Here is a 20,517-nt window from a genome sequence, read left to right on the forward strand (position 1 = left end):
TCAGGTTTTTTCATCTAAAAAAATTGACATTAATTTCTTGATAGTCTAATACTAAAGAATTTGATTTTGAAAATAAACAACTTGTCTTAAAAGTTTTGAATTTATAATCCTCTGAATTAGATGGGATACTTTATTTAATCAACATCTAAAAATTAATGTATACAGTTGGCAAGGCTTTTCTCTAAACTAAAGCAATTTGTTTTTGTTTGTGAGGTGGTGCTAGTGTATGAGATTTGTATGCCACTAGCCTTGAGCTAAGTTGCACCTAAAAATCATGTTTAACATGAACTGTGCTAGTGCATCATGACATTCTTATGCTACAATAGTCCTCCAACAATAGGAGGGCAACAGAACCTCCTTATGCAGTAACTCTCCTTAAGCATTTGTGCTCAAAATAATTTATTTTTAGACAAGGCAAGAAGAAACTGCACTGGAAGTTGTATGGACACGTGGAAAGGTGTGCAGAAGTATCTATTGAGAATACATTTTAATTTAACAAAAATGTTAACTTCTGAGACTATACTTCACCTATTCACACAAAATAGCTATAATCCCCCATCGAAATGGTGGAGGGACCAGTGTAAAAATTAAGCCTAAATTAACTTTCTTCAGAAAGTGCCAGAATAGAAAGCCCATGGAATGTGAAACCCAATGAAAGGGGCTCCTTTGGGGCACAACTGTGGGAGATGGAAGACTGCATCTTGTCTCAACTGTAGTATATCTTTCACCTGTGGAATTTGATCCTGACCAACAGAGCATCTGCACACAAATGGTCAGCATGCAAAGAAGTGTAATGTGGTCAGGACATAATCAGACAGTAGTGTATGTGTCTCACCTTGACTCAACTGGACATACTCTTGCTGCAGGAGGAGGATGCACTATGTGTTTGAGGAATGACCAGCACTACATAGACAGCATCACCACTGACCCACTTCCCACTAGTGCTGCACACAATCAGTGAAGAACTCTCCAAGGTCCACCATCCCAGCAGCTAGGAATTTGTAAGTGGCTAGGGTACCTTGTGCTCCAATTGAAGAGGAGGAGATTTGGTGAAGTGCCTGGGTCCTCTAATATTTCCTCCCAGAGTATGTTGATTTCCCAAAATCTGCATTGGTCCATACATAATGGAAAGCATTCAACCTATCTACCTGGCAGAATTCTATAAAAGGGAATAGGGTGCTGAACAAGAAAATGCATTTACCCTTTTCAAAAACAATATGTAGTTTCATTGAAGAAAAACGACTGGAGGGAGTCTATGTCCAACAGGATACAAAACAGCCAGATGACAAAGATAATAGGAGAAGAATGTACAGATTCATCTACATGCCAGCCTTAAGAGGTCTTGGATAAGATGCAAGAGTGAAACAGTTGACAAATTTGATGCAATGAAATGTAAAAGAATGATTACCTTCCTGAGCAGCCACAATGGTAGGAAGAAAGGCCCAGTCTGAATAGAGGAGGAAGTAAGTACAGTGAAAGAGAGTGCAGGAAGCATTGATTTCACAGAAATCAAAACAATGGCAACCACTGGCGAGAAGGAGAAGAATACATAGCTTCAGAGAAAGAAGGTATAATGAACATGAAGCCAACAGCTCAAATGGAGCATGTGTAAGAGCATCAAGAACCATGTCAAAGTTCCAGTGAAGCATAGGAATAGGATGGGTGGTTGGGCAAAGAAAGAAGAATCAGAACAAAGTGGAGAGAACAGGAGAAATAAACCAGATGCAAATGGCAAAGATAGTTCATAAAGCTTCCTGAGAACCAGCAATGGTGGATACTGATAATTTATGGCTGAACAATCATGTTAAAAAAGCTGAAATGTGGACCACAAAAGGATAGTCTGAAGGAAGAGAGAGACTGATGGACCAACATTAAAAACTCACCACTTCTATTGAAAGAAGAACAGAAGATGACAAGAATGAGATGAGAAAAAGGCTACATGATTGAACAGTCCAATCCTGTGGACAATGGAATGGACAAATCCTGCATGTGAAGAGGAAGGGACAACATCCTTCAGTGAAAAAAAAAAAAGATCATTGGAAAAATTAAGTATGGAAATGAAAAAGGAAGAAGATTGGGCACTGATGCCAATCAACAAAGCTGAGAAAATGGCTGTACCAGCCAAATAAGCACCACCAACAGGACATGACAAGGAGTGTTGCATATCTAAGCAAGGACAAGAGGAAGAAGAGGAATATAAGGATATGGATATAGAAAAAGGTAAGACCGATAGTGACTGACAGTATCAACTGTCAAACCAAAGGATGAGGAACTGAGGACCCAAAGATAGGAAGTCTGATGTTAAGAGTGGTTAGGCCCTGAAGAGAGGTTTTTCCAATTGAGAAAATCCAATGAAAAACCTGAAGATGAAGAGACCATTCTATGAGTAAAATCCTGCCACACAGTTTAGAGCCCCTGGAAAAAGACGAGACATGAAACAAATCCAACAGGAATAAGCCTAAAATAGCAGGTCTAGTGTGATGAAACAGTGTGTCTTGAAACAGATATCCCCCTGACAGTTCATATGCAAAATGATTGTAGGATTGTCAGGATGGATCATGACTAACTGAGAATGGGGTGTAAAAAGTGTGTCCAAAACAATTATCCTGGTCATCCACAGTCTGGGTGAACAGAATCAGCTGAGAGAAAAGAAACCCTTCATATGGAACCAAAGAATGATAAAAAGATTGGTTGATATATGATGGGTCAATAACTGATGTCAGACTCTAGTCTTCTTGGGGACCACAAAAAAAGTGAGTAATAACTAGGTGTAGGGGTAAATACCCTCTCGATAACATACACGGTCAAGAGACTTGAGACCACATCCTTGAGACACTGAAGATAAAGGGGAACATAGAGAGAGGAGGAAAGGAAATGGAAAAGAGTAGGAGGTGAAGAAAAGTGGAGAGACAAGATGTGAGTGAGAACCCATCTGTTGGACAAAAATGGAGATCAAATGCTGGAGATGAGAAACAGATGAGCCCCAACAGGGTAATTACCGACAAGACAAGTGACAACCCTGACACTGGGAGAATGGGAAGTAAAGAAGGCTGAAAAAACTGGAAAGGGAAGGGGAAGATAGATAGATACATCAAGCCTAGGAACAGGAACAGAATGGTGAAGTTGAGAAATTCTAGTAAACAATAAGAAATGATTCTATGCCACCAAATCCCAGGTCTCCAGTGAGTCAGTAACTTACAAAAGACCTCAGGATGAAGAAATGGAGACAAGAATGAGGGAGGTGTACATTAGCTAGGTGAGCATCCTGTTCCATTGGCAAAGGAATCAAGTAAGAGAGATAGAAGAGAAGTACAGACCAATGTAGTGAAAATAAACCTATCCAGAAAACCCCTCTTGAAGTGTGTCAGACATAAGGTAAAGTAATGAGAAGAATGAAGGAGGGTGGTAAGAAAGAGAAAAAGGCATGAAAATTGGGCAATAGAAAGGTAAATAGACGTTTTGTTTCCAACACTCAAACTGGGAAAAAGTGATTCCAAAGACTTACATTCAAGGAAGAACGGATGTACGCCAAGACAAAAGAGTCAAGTAGATGAGGCATGCTAGTTCAGGTGTGTGGAGGTATTTGAGAAATGAGTCTGTATGGACCCTAACATCAGGTAATGGAAGGAAAACAAAGTATCTCAGGTATAAGTTTTGTGTAGTAAAGCACTGGATAAGTCAAAAATGAAAGAAATTAACATAATTGCAAAATTATATCAAAGAACAGATGAAAAGGGTTAGAATTTTCCTCCATAGAGAAAGCTGTGATTAGAGCAAACTTTGTTGGGGAAGATAGCCTGTCAAAATCATCATCTTCATTATCCTAAAAATGTTCAAATTGGGGAGAATAAACATTAGGAGGAGGAAGCTAGTGTGCATGAAGGAATCCATAACATGTTGAACAATGGCTTTCATGCTTCCACAAACAATAAGCACCTAACAGCCACAAGTCTTGTGGTAGGAACATCATCATTATCATGGGAAGAAGCAGAAGTTACCATCAATTAAGAATTCATGATGGGAATGCAAGAAAAAAATACCATTTTGTTTTTCCTTATTTATAAAAAAAAAAACAGCAAAACTCAAGTTTCATAAAATATCACAAATCTCATGTATTAGGTCGTCAAGAAATTAATGTCACATTTTGGAATACTTTCATTAACCACCCCTCAAAAACCGTACATCATGTATAACGTCATGTTAGTGTAGCCTATATAATGTATAAAGTTTAGTATACTCTAATCCTTCATAGTGATGGCACACAACAATACAAACATTTGGCATATAATGCTGTTTGAATACAAGAAGGGAAACAAAGCCTCTGTAGCCACAAAGAATATCAAAGAAGTTTATGGAAATGTTTTGAGCGTTTGTAACTGTTAACAATGGTTCAGCAAATTTTGTTCAAGTGAATTCAAATTCGACGATGAGGAACCCACTTTGAGACTAATAATGGCTAACATTTGTAATTATGTTAAACTTATATTAAAGTTTTTCTTCATTACCCATTCAAGCCGTCTCCAGCCATTATTTGTTCAGGTAACTTTAGCCTTAAAATTGTAATGGCAGGGGCTGACATGTTGGAATTGATATTGATACTCTGAAATGGCCCTGAAATTGCATGTCTGTTAAACACAAGGAAACTTACCCTGGATTCTAGATTGTATGTCCATAAACATGATAACACACCTGGGTGGAGAGTGGGTGGGCAAATAGTAGCTTCACAACTTAGATAAAGTAAAACATCTTAGGTGCAAATTGATTGTTGGGTGACTAAATGAGCTAACAACTACAAATGCTGTTGATCATGAAATGTAAATCACTAAGTTTTTATACTGCCTAATAAATAACTCAGAATACCTCAAGAGATGTCACTTTTTAAAGTTAAGTTTCAAACCAAGAACTGGCAAATTCCACAATGTATTTGGTATAAAAAACACCGGTGTTACATGGATTTCAATCCTTCAAGACTTACAGTTATCCTACTTATAGTTCATGGGCAGCTTCACAAATCGCCAATATTTTTCTTACCTCTGAATTACCACGATTGTAATTTGCTGAATCAGAGAACCTTGCTTAGTAATTCACATATTTTTCAAATTAAATAACCCAAAATACCATCACAAGTCACATAATATCATTTTAGTTATCATATTAGGAAAATAAAGCCTGTTTTGAAAGCATAACCTCTAAACCTCCTAAATGAATATCAAGTTTTTTCAGCAAAAATTTATATTTTATTTCTGTTATTTTCTCTACCCTAACACTAATTTTAGTGAACTTAGCAGTGGAAAGTCAAATTAAAAGTTGAAAAAATCAAATAAATCCAAATTACATTTTATTTCTAGAATGACTGCATATTGTAAAACTATTTATGATAAATGGCTTTCAATGTTCTCCAGGAGGGTCTATGTGCAGCTGAAAAGCAATAAAACTAAATGAACCCAGATTAGGAAAGTATTAGCTTTATCTGTAAGAGTAAATAGTAAACAGGTTTTTGTAGGTTTCAAGCACCCCTATTACAATCTCACTACAGTATGTGCACATGCTGGAACAGTGTGTCACAAGAAATTTTTTATTTATTCTTTCATTCATGTTTTCTAACCTAATGTAATACATTTTAGTTACTTTTATAACAATAAATAACAAATGTACATAAAATACAAGAAATTCAATATTTATAACTGAAATTCAGACCTTTTGTTGTCGATGGACTTAGCACTATAAGCCTACTTTCTTTTTTGTAACAATAACGGTGATCTCAAATATTATTTTTACTTTATATATCCAATTTAGAACACAAAACATTATCATGCCCAAAAGTTAACATTTTCTTAAATCGAAAATGTATGTCATACTACAGCTATTACTTGACTGCCAGAGTTACTTCCTTTGCCCATCTAAGCTTGGTCTGATATTTTATTGTTTGCAACAGTCTTTGACACCCCTCTTAATTGCTTTTGGTGATATTTGTCTCGTAACATTCTTCACCATGTCAATGAGCCTTCTATCCTGGTACTGTATATAAGCACCTCATTCAGATAATGTTACCACTTTTTTGAGACTAACTCAATCCACAGTCTCTAGCACTGGCTCTTAGTGGGGAGGAAGGGCGGGAGGGTGTGAGAGGATGCAAGTATTATTGGAAACACATTTCTGATTTAAGAAAATGTTAACTTACAAAACATACTTACCTCTTCTCACACTACAGCTAGAATCTCAAATTGATAAGGTGGAGAGGCCTGTGAGGGAATTATCCATACAGAAAGCATCTGCATAGATCGTGGGTGTGTCAATAAAAGATTGCCACCTTATTGGCAGAACCGCACTACCTCAAGAACAGATATGCTCTTCACCCGGAACTTAATTCGTGTACTGTGGGTGGAATTTTACATGATTTATTATTACTATTGGCCAGCCCCCAACCAGGTAGCAGAGGTTCCACTGCTCCGGATTGAAATTATAGGGCCATGGTCATTATATCCCACATTGGTGGCTAGGACAATTGGATTGCAATATATAAATACATATATACATACATACATACATACATATTCTTATGAGTGGATTCCAACCTGTAGCTATAGAGTGATGTGTTACGAGACACAAGAAGCAACACCAAAGTGGACAGACCTTCTCCTCAACCTGAAAGGCAACACTCCAGGCTCAGAATGATGGGATCTTGTACGCCTTACTCAATCTGAGTAAACAGAACTCATCTGGTCTGGAATTATGAACTGCATTCTCACTCCCAAACCATGTGGGCAAGGTAAATTTCACTTGCCCCTAGAATTATGGGGAGGACTTGGAACAAACTGTGCTTAACAAAGGACCCAGGATGGAACCACTTTGCATTTAGAATTACATGGAGACAATGAACCCTCTTCGCTGAACAATGTACTGAACCAATATTGATAAAAAAGAAGGGCCATGCTCAATCCAACCAGATTGCTGGGCATCAAGTCTGAACTGGTACTACAAGAAGGCTCTCATGTAGGCTGGTGCCTCTCCTACTGAAATCTGAGAAGAAAGAAATACAGGGATCCAGGTAGGAGGGCCACCAACTTTGCACTTTTCTCGAAGAGTGGAAGAACTTAACTATAACACTCTGGAGGAAAAGCCTCTGTCCACTACCCCAGTGACTGGAAACTGGGTGTGGTAAGGACTCCCTAACTCCACTAGTAAAATCTGGGGGAGTAATGCACGTTGAGGAGTCCTAAGGAATAGTGATCTGGAAACAGTGAATAAGTGAATCATGTTCCCTAAATTTTTAAAAGCAAACCAACCCCTAGTTATTCAATCCAATCATTGGCAGGGAAGGGCAGGATAACCTTATGCTTTACTCATGATAGTCCATGAGTGGTGGTCCAGCAAAGTACAGTAATACCACCTGGTCAGCCTCTAGGTGGCCTTATGAAACACCTCATTTCTACAGGGCCTGTTGCCAGGGTCAGATTAAGGATCTATGAGGCCTGGAGCTGAAGACTTCCTATGGGCCTACTCAAATTTGTTCATAATATAAATAAATAAAGTGGCCATTCAGGCTTTACATCTACCAAACAATTATCAAATTAATATTATTTCAGGAAATGGCAATAATTATTAACGACATAGTTTGTTTGTAGTTAAGCACAAAGGGTATCGAAACTTGGTTTCTAGTGTTGTAAGTCCACAGACATACTGCTGTGCCACTGGGGGGCTATTAATGCCAACTAACCTGATAAGTTTTACAGAAGACAAATTACAAATCAATTTCAAGTTTTTATCATAGACAGATGCGATTATATAGAATTTTTTGAAGGGTGGAGTTCAGCCTGTAAAAGGGGCACACACATATAAGAACAATAACATATTTGTGATTTTAAAATTTATAATTGTTTCAGAGGAAATTTGCTGGTTTGATCAACAGTCATTGTTGAAAATATGTTTTCATTATACTTGTTTTAAATTTCTGCTCATTATCCTACAAAATGCTTTAATTTTTTAGGGTTGTGCTTGGTGATTTTTAGGTATAAGATGCTGATAAATCTTCAAAGTAACATAATTCTTATGTATTAGGGCAATTTGATGAGTGCAAAAGGATAATTTTGAAACAATCTATTTTGATATCAAGACACACTGTATTGTGTCGAACAGCCAAAACAACCTGCAGAATGAACTGTGTTATTAACAGGAGCAACAGCTTATTGATTTTCCACTTTCTGTAGTTCAGACTATGGTAATCCAAACTATCACATATTTTCAGTAAATGTTCTCTACTCGACCCTTACTTCACATACCAAATTTCCAGTCAATTTGTTAAGAAATACGAGAGATATAAAATTTCCACTTTTATTTGAAATTCATCCTTTTTCTTTTCTTTGCATCAAAAGTACCGAAACTTTATTTGATAGAAAACATATTTAACTTTTATGAATTTTTTCAAATTTAATACACTGATAGATCTTTACAACCTATGATTACATGTCAAATTTGGTAAATATAAGCCACATGTGCAAAGTTATTCAACAAAAATTGCTCAATTTTAAACAAAATATTTGCACATGCCTTCACAAAAGGTCACATGAGGTATTGGTATAAAATATTTACTACAGCTTCACCTAAGAGTAAAAGTGGATCATTTTTAATATTTTGACCTTTTGATTAAAAACAGCAGATTTAGAGCAGTGAAACTATAGGATGAAAGAATGTGCAGATACATAACTATTGGTTAGGCCAAACAACTAGATTATCAGTTTCTAGTTCAAGTTTTCTAAAAATAATCATATGGGTGGACGGCTATTATTCATTGCCAATTTTTAAGCACAATTTAGCTAAATTTAATGAAGTTCTTCTAATTAAAAAGCATTTAGCATCACGTGATATTAGTTTAAGTAATTAGTGTAAATAATGATGCTATATACAGCTTTACCAAGTACATGAGGGTGATGACAAGAAACTGTTAATCTAGTTTTCATCATGTTACTATAAAGGAAGTTAGTAACACTGTTTTAGAGAGGAAAAACTACCACAATACATTTTAAAGAATTTGGTTGGTTCTGTAAAGTATAGGTCTGTTCTGAATAACACGGTTGCAATCCTAAAGCTAATGTGTCCTAAAGCTATCGAGTGTCACTTTCTAACTTGCTGTGGTTTGTTGGTGTGTTGACAGAAGGTCATGTTATCTAATCAAAAACACCTTAGGTGTAAAAAAAAAAGTGTGACCAAAAAAAGCATTGAGTGGGCGACTTAAAGGAATGAAATCAATATTGGCAGCCAAACTGGTAGCTAAGATTATAGCACCAATAAGAATTTTACAACAAATATTCATTCATAAGTTTGTTTGTTTGTTTTGAATTTTGCGCTACACGAGGGCTATCTGCACTAGCCATCCCTAATTTAGCAGTTGTAAGACTAGAGGGAAGGCAGCTAATCATCACCACCCACCACCAACTCTTGGGCTACTCTTTTTACCAACAAATAGTGGGATTGACAGTCACATTATAATGCCCCCACGACTGAAAAGGCGAGCATGTTTGGTGGGACGGGGATTCGAACCCGTGACCTGCAGATTGTGAGTCGAGCTCCTTAACCACCTGGCCATGCCAGGCGCATTCATAAGTTAGCCAGGCCAGGTTTTTTTTTTAAACTTAGGGCATGATGGTGGGTAAAACAAAATACGCGGCCAAGCTACCAGTGTAGCTAAGACATAAACAGCTTTAGTAAGGCATGTAACAACTTTAGTAAATGCATATTTTTTTGAATGAAAATAGTTTGCATAGTTATACCATATTTTTTAATATTATTTATATTTCATTTCACAAAATATCACCCAATTAGGCCAACAATGATAATAATTCATGCTCTGCATCATTTTGGTCTGAATAAATATCTGAAGTAAAACAGTTCAACACAGACTTTCAAACAATGAAATAAATGAATGTTAAATAACATAATTTTCCGTTAAATGAGAGGGTGGTCTTAATATGAACAATTGAGTCAAGCATCTTCAAACTCATTTTGTTTCAATATTTTTGGTCAAATTATATTAAAGACAAAGTATTTTATGTGTGTTTTATTAACTCTACGTATACAGGCTCAGTAATTCTTACCGACATTGTAACCACCTAAAAAAATATCAAATAAATCTAAATTACCCCCTTTTTCTTTCTAGAATGGCTGCAGAATATAACAGAAAATTATGATTATTTATAATAATGTGGCATCAGAAATTTTTGTATTCAATTTAGAATGCAAAATATTTCCACACACATAAAATAGAATGTCTTAAAACTTACATAGTTTATTTAACTTTCTAACTAACATAGGTCCCTTCAGTGGCACCACGGCTTGTCTGCAGACTTATACCACTGGAATCAGGGTTTCAATACCCATAATAGGCACAGCACAGATAGCCCCTTGTGTAGCTTTGTGCTTAACTACAAACGAACGAATAACCAACATTGAAATGGCTTAAAATTATTTCCATACCAGGTCAAGTAGAGCCCCCAACAGCAAGATTGAAGGAAATGGCACTCAGATGTCCAAATTATTATTCCACTGTCACAAATCTTTAGACCCTATAGCTGTCAGTTCCATGAAACTTCCGCCTTATATTGGTTATAAATAATACAATAGCAAACATCAGAGAGAATTTACTACAAGTTTTGAAAACAGGATGCTCAATGGAAGGCATGGCATTTGACCAGTACTTTATTGCTGATATCTCCATAAAGCAAAAGCTGTATCAGTGGCAAATATATATATAAGTAAGTGTAAAATCCCACAGAAAATTACAGGCCTTAGAAGGTAGCATAAAATGTTGAAATAAATAGTTTAGACTTAAAGGTTGTATGCGATATACAGAGAATGAAGCTTGGCATTTTTATTTATATATAAATATATATACACTTTAAAAAATATGAAATTGATAGTTTTATGTTATTAAAATTTGATCTATAAATTATGTTTAATACCAACTTTATTGATATACATTGATAATAAATTAGTTTAATTAAATTTTGAATGTAACTGTAAAATACCACGACATACACTTTTACCTATTCGTAGCAAAAGGGTTAAGGGATCATTTGAAATTGTGTATATGTCTCAGTCACGTGTTTAAAAATGGTAAACTCATTATTGATGCAGGAATTTGTATATTTTCTAATGCATGTCTTTTTTTTAATAGCATGGTGGGCCTGGAGCTACAGCTCCACCAGCACCCACCTTAATCTGGCCCTGCCTGTTGCAACCTAGATAAAGTATATTGAATTAGTGGTTGCTAGTGCAGAATTAATTTGATAAAAGCACACCTGCCTGGGCAACACTCATCACAGAGTGGGATCCTGTGAAAATGAGCTAAGAGACCCTGAAACATAAAGTAGAGACATGAGTAGCAATGAAAATACTCACCCCTCCAAATAATGTAGCAGAAGTGGTTAAGATAGCTACAAAGGGTAGTCAAAAACCCTCAGATGAAGATCTTGCAAATAATGCGAGACAAAAGTATTGGGGGAAGTCCACATACTATCCCACACTATGTCCTCCAGCGAGCAATTCATCTGGGCTGCTAAGGACATAGAAATGTGATGAATCTGGTTAAACGTGACTCACAGAAGACTCTTGCCTTCAAAGAGAACCTACAATAAGCGATATGGACGAATTTTGTACCCACCTCATCAATGTAATTGGAGATAAATCCTGGGAAACTGATTGATCCAAATAAATAAATTAGTGTTTGACAAGCATCACTGAAGGCATTAGTGTGAGCAATAAAACCTTCAAGACCCTCACTGTACCTAACAAATTATCCAAATCTGATTGGTCATAAAATAGAGAAATAGTGATCAGATGAATTGGTGAAAAGGATTTATCATCTTCCCTGTCTGACAGTGTCTTAGAGAAGAAGAACCAGTCTTAGGATGTAGGTAGAATGGTAAAGCTTCCTGTGCCCAATCAACATAAAACTCTCTGACTGGCAATGTCTGTAGGTCAGCAGTAATAAAAAATAAACCTTCAGAGAAAAGTGATACACAGCACATGAGACTAAGGTTACAATGGGTGTTGAGAAAGGGCACATAATGTAACCTTAATATACCAGTTAAGTAACTGGAATGGTCATTTGGGACAAAGGACCCAAAGCAACTTGGGGAAGCTGGAAAGTACTGGGAGGCTCAAAGAATTTTTTGTCTCAAGTACCGAAAGGTAGTTGTTAAGGCTGCCTTATACAGGGTGATTGTGGAAGATGCAAAACTCTAGCCAAAGAGCCAGGTAAAAAGAAGGTTTAAAACATTGTGTAGCGAAGCCTCATCATCTGTGCACAGACAATGGAATTCCTTACTGTTAAGATATGCACCCCATCTCTGAAGCGAGGCATTTGTGAAGAGATGGATCTCTAGTTGAGGTGGTGGCATAGGAACCCACATCTTAGTATTGTCCCTATCTAACATTCCCTCAAGATCGAGGAATGATCCTGAATAAGGATGCTGGAGAAGCCAGTGATCAATATTGATGATCTTTTGGTTGCATAAAGACCTTTGAAAGGATCTCTTGTGTGCTCATCCCAAAAGCATGAGCGAATTGATTGATGAGCATATTCCCAAAAGAGAAAGAACAACCTGTGCAGTGGGAGAAGGAGAGGTGAATAAAAGTTGGGTTTCCTGTTTCAAAGCATGGAGCCGGATGGGAGTTGGGTGAGCTCAATTGAAATATGTTATGACAAAATTACCTAGACTGATGAAATGTTGAGTTAGAGCAAGTATAGATGTCTCATCTCTGAGAATGAAGCCTGCCTTGGTTGTTTTTGAAAGTAGAATCCGAGTGTGACGTTCTGACAATTGATGAGATGGTACCAGCAGTAACCAGTCATCTATGAAATAGTGTGCGCACAGGATTAGGGAATGGAGGTGATGAGAAAATGCTCGTATGACTCGGGAGAACTCATGTGGTCAGAGGGTAAAAACCCCAAATTGCAGTACGTGACCCTTGTACACAAAAAATACTAATAGTGGTGGGATGTCACCACTATGGCTATGTGCAGGTAGGAGATGACTACATCAAACATGGACATCCACAATCCTAGTAAAGAATGCCAACTCAGAGAGAGGAATGAATGACTTGTGAACCTTGGAGAATCTAAGAATTGATATAGACGAGAGAAATCGTTGACTGAACACCAATCTCCTGTCTTCTTCCGCCAAACAAACCAAAGGAAATAAAATCCTGGAAGAACTGGCATGACTCTCTCTCTACCCCCAGACCAACCAAACTCTGATAGCCCTAGAAATAAGTTTTGAAACCCGAGGATCTGCAGGAGACAGAAACCCTACAGGTTGGATGGATAATGGTGATGAAGATGTGAACTGAATGACTAATCTTGACTCAAGGACCTGTAGTGCCCATGGATCCATGGTTAAGGTTTACCACTATCCAGAAACTCCCAGAGCTGAGCCCCCACATACCCTGATACTGCTGGCAGCATTCCAACTGAGCAGCAGAACTCTTAGATATGAACAAAGTCTATTCTGGGTATCAATGGATCAAGGGGTGATGTCAGGGGTCAGGACTCTCAAATAGGGAGTGGAACTGACCTCCTGTAGGAGCTGATGACAGTCAAGGCCCCAACAACAACAGGGATGAACATAGAAGCCGACAATCGAACCAATGTGCATACTAACAATGGGTCCAGCTCATCATCAATGGATTTGGTGATCCTGAAAGCCTTTCAACAACGTTTAGTTTTAGAAAAACAACATTTTAGACTTTAGAGTTGTAAGTCCATAGAGTTACCACTGTCCCACCAGGAGGCATTGATCTATTCAGGTTAACTACAGAGTCCACTCTAGAACCACTAATTTCTAGGAGCAGATATATTCTTTGACATAGGTGAAGAGTGACACAAGACAAATATCGCCAAGGGGCAATTAAGTGTGGTATAAAAGACTAGAGCAAGTATCTCCTAAGGATCGTAACACATAGAAACCCATTAGTGAATGCTTTGTTGAGAAAAAGTTATAACATCATCTGAATGAGGTACTCATATACAGTACCAGGATGGACGGCACATTGACAAAGGTGGAGAGTCTCACGAGACAAATATTGCCAAGGGCAATTAAGTGGGGTATAAAAGACTGGAGCAAGTGAGAAAAAATCAGACCAATGCTTAGATGGTCAAAGAAAGAAACCCTGACAGTCAAGTGGTAGCTGTAGTATGGGAGAAGGTAACTATATTTTGGAAAATGGAACATTCTTTTACCACTATAATTTAACTGGCTTTCTAAATAAGCTATAAATAGGTCAAATCAATTCTATTAGTTGGTTGAGCCAAACACCACAGAAGCAAACAATAAAACTCAGGCTAAATATTTCCTAACCTGGTGTCTAAATGAGCTAATTTCCAAATAAATCTTTTAAAAAACAATCTGCTCTTTCTATTGTTTATAAACAATCTAAAAACAAATGACAGAGAGAATTATTCAGATTTTTTGAAAGAAAGAATGAGATAGGATGGGTGTGACATATGGATTTGGCTTTTTGTTTATATCACAGTAAAGCAAGAAGCTAGGGGGCTATTAATTTGTATTACAGCTTAGAAACATCTATAATATAAGTGTGTAATTGGTGACATACTCAGAAGATCATATAAGGATAGAAAAAAATTTAAAAGGGCAATTCTGACCAAGGAATCATCATGAGATACAGAAGTAAAGATTGAGAATCTAGTTAAATGTTTCTTTTTGAAATTAATAAATTTAATTTAATATAATATTTAAATTTGAATTACAAAGTACATTTTGGTGCCTAAATTGTTGATAAACATTAACAATAAAGTTCTTTAATTAAATTTTGAATGTAACTGTAAGATATGTCCTGACATGCAATTTGACCCACTTGTGCAGATAGGGTTAATCCTTAAGCAAATTAATAATGTTTTATAATTTAATTGTTGATTTCATGCATGTTTATTATAAATGTTGAAAAACATAGTGGTTAAGGTATTTATTATTCTGAGTAGAAATAGATGACTAGATATTTTGTTTTGAAATTCAACAGGCAGAATATCTTTCTGTTATTTGGTTGATTCTACATGAAATTCACAATATCCTTATTAATTGCATTTATAATTTTTTCAATAATTCTTTACATATTTTTTTTAAACAAATATAGAAATATTGCATTTCTCTCAAATGTTAACTCAACATACATAAAAGCTTTCATTAAAATGTCATTGCTATTTCTTTAGAAATAAAAATTCAAGGACCTAAGATATGAATTAGACAAAACAATCTTACCATGATGATAACTGCCAAAATTAAACTAACAATTATTAACATAAACATTACAAAAATCATATGACCTAAGTTAAATAATGTAGATTTTTAAGTTTCACTGGACAGATAAAATATAATATTCACTATTGAGTCTGCTCCTGTAGCTTGTAAAATTAAATCAATAAAGTGTACTTACACCAAATGACAATATCATAATCTTCATGAGCTGATGTTAGAAATTCATGCAAATAAGGCCTCATCAGTTCAGATGCAGATTGTGCTGTGGACCTGTGATCTGAAGATTACTGATTGATCAGCAACAATTTGAATATTTATTATTCTCAAACAAATATACACATAACAGTGAATGTATGAAATATAATTATGATTAACAATAAACAATAACTCCAAAACTGATGGCTTCCCAAGTAAACTATGTTCTACTTATAATTATACAAGATGATACAAAAGTTGTGTTCCACCATGATTTTTTTCAAGTCCTTCCCTTATATTAGATGTTTGAATTGGGCACTGTTGGTATCATGACACAGTGTTACAATAGGATCACTTCCACATGTTCTTAACATCCCAACCAATTCAAGAAACAAACAAAAAGGCAACTGTTGAAACACAAACATGACTAAGAAAAAGCCTGGGGAGGAATGAATTTTGCACCACTCTGTAGTTTCAATAACATATCAAAGATAATATTGTGTGCAGTAAATTATTCACAGTGTTATATGCTTATTTAGTTGGTTAAGTAAAAAAACATGGTTGATATATATTTTGGAAAACTTTATTGATACAGAAGCATATTCACTACTAGTAAATGTACATTTGAATGTTGTTGAATCAAACATTAATAATTATATACACATAAGATAAAGAGTCAAAAACTATCAGTTGTATTTAAAAACTGTGTAAAACTGATATAAAATAGGTCAATGAATGCAGTTTGGTACCAATTTCATAAAGGTACTTAACATAACAATGTTTTGGGACTACATGGGACCTATTGGTCCATCTTGGCTGTCCCATCCTCTAAACTAAACTAAAACTATTATAAAAAAAATCTTAAAGTCAGCCTTTAATATTCATATACTTCTTAAGCTTTCTCTTAACTCACTTAAATTTACTGCCTCTACAACATCCAAGGGCAAATTATTTCAAAAGCCAACCACCCTGTTAGAAAAATAAAACTGTCTCAGCTGAAGATGACTCCTACTCTGCCTAAATTTATATTTATATCTACGCAGATGTTCTAAATACAAATGGGACACTGGAAATTGATTAGAATATCCTTAATGCTTGCTCAGAAGCAACTGAGAACAACTGTTCAATTTTTTTCCTTCTCTTGCATTATATAAACAAACACATCAATAGGTCTAGTAGTAGTGTATTGAATTATAATAAGCAGGTTCTATTAAGCAACATATTTCAGCCTTTAGCTTATGCAGATAATGAACTTGAGAAGAGAAAGATAACAAAAGGGACAGATAGTTTGGTTTGAATTTCGTGCAAAGCTACACGAGAGCTATCTGCAGGGACATTTAGGGATGGGAATGAAATACATAATGATGTTATAGTATGGCATGTGGACGAGATAGTCTGTGAGGTAAATAGGGGAAAAAATTAGATTATGCTATCCAGAAGCAGAGGTAGAGAAAACAGCTGACAGAGCAAAGGATATAGTAAAAGGTGCTCACAGTAATGCAGTCTTTGTAGTGCACATAGGGGCTAATGGTGTAGAGGAGGATAGGTCAGAGAAGCCTATTGTTAAGTACAAGGCATTCAAACAAAAAGGGGCCATAATAGCTTAATTTTGTCAAGAATGTTACCAAGACTTAACTGTGGGAATGAAACAATAAGTAGGTATTTAACCATTTCATTGAAGCTGGGATGTATATTTCCTAGTGCATTGGGAAATATATACATCCCAGCTACAGTGAAGGGTTAAGAGTTGAATGTTAGGCTTAGGTTAATATGTAAGGAGCAGATTGGCTGGTTGGATTTGTGAGATCAGTTCAGTGGGAAAAGGGAGCTTTTTGGAATGAATGGTTTATATTTAAATAGTGTAGGATCTGGCTTGTTTACAAGGGCTGTTAACTCAACTATAGCCCCCAGTGGACAGCAGAAAGTCTGTGGACTTATAACATTATAAATCCAGTTTCAATACCCATGGTGGGTTTGATTTAACATGAATTTCTCGCAAAGCTACATGAGGGCTATCTGCACTAGCTGTCCTTAATGTAGCAGTGATAAACTAGAGGGAAGGCAGCTAGTCAACAACACCCACCGCCAACTCTTCGGTCACTCTTTTATCAATATATTATAACACTCCATAGCTTAAAGGGCAAGCATGTTTGACGATAAGAATTCGAATCCGTAATACTCATATTGTGAGTCAAGCACCTTAACCACTAGGCCAGGCCTCTGTGGTGGGCACAGCACAGATAGCCCAATGTGTAGCTTTGCGCTTAACTACAAACAAACAACTCTCAACTATAAGGGCAACTTTACACAGTGGTAAAACCATTGAAAGGACTAGAATAATGAAAAAAGAATTAGATGCAGAGACGGGTTTAGGTACAAAGGTAGTTTTAATAGTAGGCTAAACTATTATTATTTTACTGCTAGAAGTACAAGAAATAAAATGGATCATTTTAGAGCTCTGGTGAGAACAGAGGATTTTGATATAATACAAATAGCTAAAACCTGGCTAAACATAGACATTTCTGATGAGAAGACTTTCTTTGAAATGTAAGGTTATAGACTGTGTAATAAGGATAGAGTACTTAGAAAGAGAGAGGAGTGGTTTTATATGTAAAATGTGAGTTACATCCTGTTCAAGTTGATGATATCAAAGCTAATAGCAATGAGGTTGAATCTATTTGGGTTTCTGTTAGTGGTTATAAGGGGAAAAGGCTTTTAGTTGGAACTTACTAAAGACCACCAGGTGAAATTCATGAGAAACTCTACAGTAAGATGAAGAACTGAACTGTTAATGAGGTTATAATTGTGGGATATTTTAATTTTAGGTATATAGATTGGAAAAGTGTTAATCAAATCATGATGGAGGGTTTTCTTCAACAAGTGAGTAGGGATCCCACTATGAACCATGCTATTTTAGATCTGTTGTTAACTTCTAATAAAGCAATGGTCAATAGGGTAGAGAATGGGAAACATTTGAGTCCAAGTGATCACTGCTCAATTACATTTGATGTTTTTTTGCATATGGAGATGAGGAATAATAAATTTTGGTTCTAGGTTTAAAAAATGCAAATTTTGAAGAGATTACACAAGAATTATCTGCTGTGAGTTGGGCAACTGAATTAGTTGGAAATAATGATCAAATGGGGAAAAATTAAATGATTAGATATTCAAGATAAGCATGTTCCTTATAGACAAAAAAAAAGGGGGTGGCTGCAAGTAAAAAAACCAGGTTGATTCACAAAGGGTATAAATAACAATATTAAAATGTTATAAACAGAAGATTAAATTGATTGCAATGATGAAAGAGTTGTAGGATTATACAAAAAATCAACAGAGTTGGTCCAATGGGAAATTAGAAAATCACAAATATGTGTTAAAAAGTTACCTGAAAGTGTAAAATTTAACAGTGAGGATTTCTTTAAATACATTAAGGGTAAGCAAAATGTTAGAATGGTAGTATGTCGTTTGAGGGATGATACAGGAAGGTTAATATCTGTTTATTATGGGATGACTGGGTTATGAAATTCTATTTTTTCTTCAACTTTCACTAATGAAGATTTTAAGCAATATTCCACATCCTAAACAGTTGCTTGATGGAAACAAGGTTGAACAAACTGATCACATTAATTTGGAGCTTGTTAAGAAAAAAATTGTAAAGTTTAAAAAATCATAATGCTTCTGGGCCAGATAATATTTACCCAAGGGTTTTGAAAGAGGTTAAGGATTGGATATGTGAGCCACTTGCTACTATTTTTTCTAATTCCTTGAATAGAGTACAGGTGCCAGAATATTGGAAGTTGGGTAATTTTATTTTCCATCCCATTAATTATAGGCCTATTAGTCTTACATTAGCAGTGAGAAAAGCTTTTGAATCTAATAAAAGATGCTTTGCAAATTCATTTAACGAAGTTTAAAATTTTGTTTGATAATTAACATGGTTCAATCAGGGAGAAATCTTACCTTACTAATCTTCTGACATTCTTTGAAGAGGTTACTGCTTATCAATGAGGGTACGGGTGTGAATGTGGTGTATCTGGAATTTCAGAAAGCATTTGACAAGATGCCACATACAAGTCTTGTTAAAAACTTAAAAAATTATTATCTCTGTGGGTTTCAGGGATAGGTTGGCTTACTAGAGAGATGGAAGAAAGAAGAGGGTTATAAACTGAATTCAGTGAAACTGAATTAATTTCAGGAGTGGGATAACTTATAGCTCAGTGTTGGGACCTTTGTTTTCATTAATTTATATCACTGACATAGATGAAGGAATGGTCAATAGATTATTTAAGATTACTGATGACATTAAAGTTCTGGGTGTTGATGGCTTTAAGGAGAATACTACTACTTTACAAAAAGAATGCAATGTTTCTCTCATGTTTTTTCTTTTCTTTTCACATCTTGCCTATCGATCATGCAAAGTAGTTTTCTTTTTACGATTAAAAATATTTTTATGCATAAGAAAATTTTGAAATTTCAAATGCGAAATCTTTATAATGTCGGGATAGTTATCAAATGTTTCTTATGAAAAAAACTTTATATTCTATCTGTTATTTTCAGTAATTAATCTCTGTACAGGTTTGATAGACTTGAATGATCTCTCAACCACCATAAAAAATTAGGAAATAAATATAAATTATGCCTTTTTTAATTCTAGAATGAACCCATATTATAACACAAAAACATAAATGTTTAGATGAAATAGCTTAAATCTCATAACATTGTACATTTATATATATTTACTATTTTTATTATATTGACCTTTCACCCATACCTGGCTAATAATACAGAAGTTACAATGATGCAGCTCACATGCACTCATGTTACCATATCAAATAACATAAAACTGACCTTTAGTCTGTACAAAGTAACTTGTCTTGGCTGTGTTTAGTCAACTAGTATTTTCTAAAATACAGTCACATTTCAATTATTATACATTATATATGTATATAGATTATTGCTGTTTTGAAATAAGTTCTTAAACATATTTTCCCTAAAACATAGAACAGTAAATAAAGAAATAAAGTAAACAATTATCTCTTCTAGTTATGACCTT

General features: G+C 35.5%; 1 protein-coding gene across 7 annotated transcripts in view; it reads right to left on the reverse strand.

Annotated features, from left to right (window-relative positions):
• LOC106465610 (ubiquitin-like domain-containing CTD phosphatase 1) overlaps window positions 1–20,517 on the reverse strand; it is a 53,102-nt gene that overhangs the window by 28,214 nt on the left and 4,371 nt on the right. For all 7 annotated transcript variants that reach the window (XM_022393541.1, XM_022393542.1, XM_022393537.1 and 4 more), the window contains one exon: window positions 15,448–15,546. In XM_022393541.1, coding sequence (XP_022249249.1) covers window positions 15,448–15,546 — 99 coding nt within the window. The remainder of the gene's footprint in view (window positions 1–15,447; window positions 15,547–20,517) is intronic.

Source organism: Limulus polyphemus, unplaced genomic scaffold (genome assembly GCF_000517525.1).
Source record: "Limulus polyphemus unplaced genomic scaffold, Limulus_polyphemus-2.1.2 Scaffold1999, whole genome shotgun sequence".
In the NCBI taxonomy this organism is placed as follows: domain Eukaryota; kingdom Metazoa; phylum Arthropoda; class Merostomata; order Xiphosura; family Limulidae; genus Limulus; species Limulus polyphemus.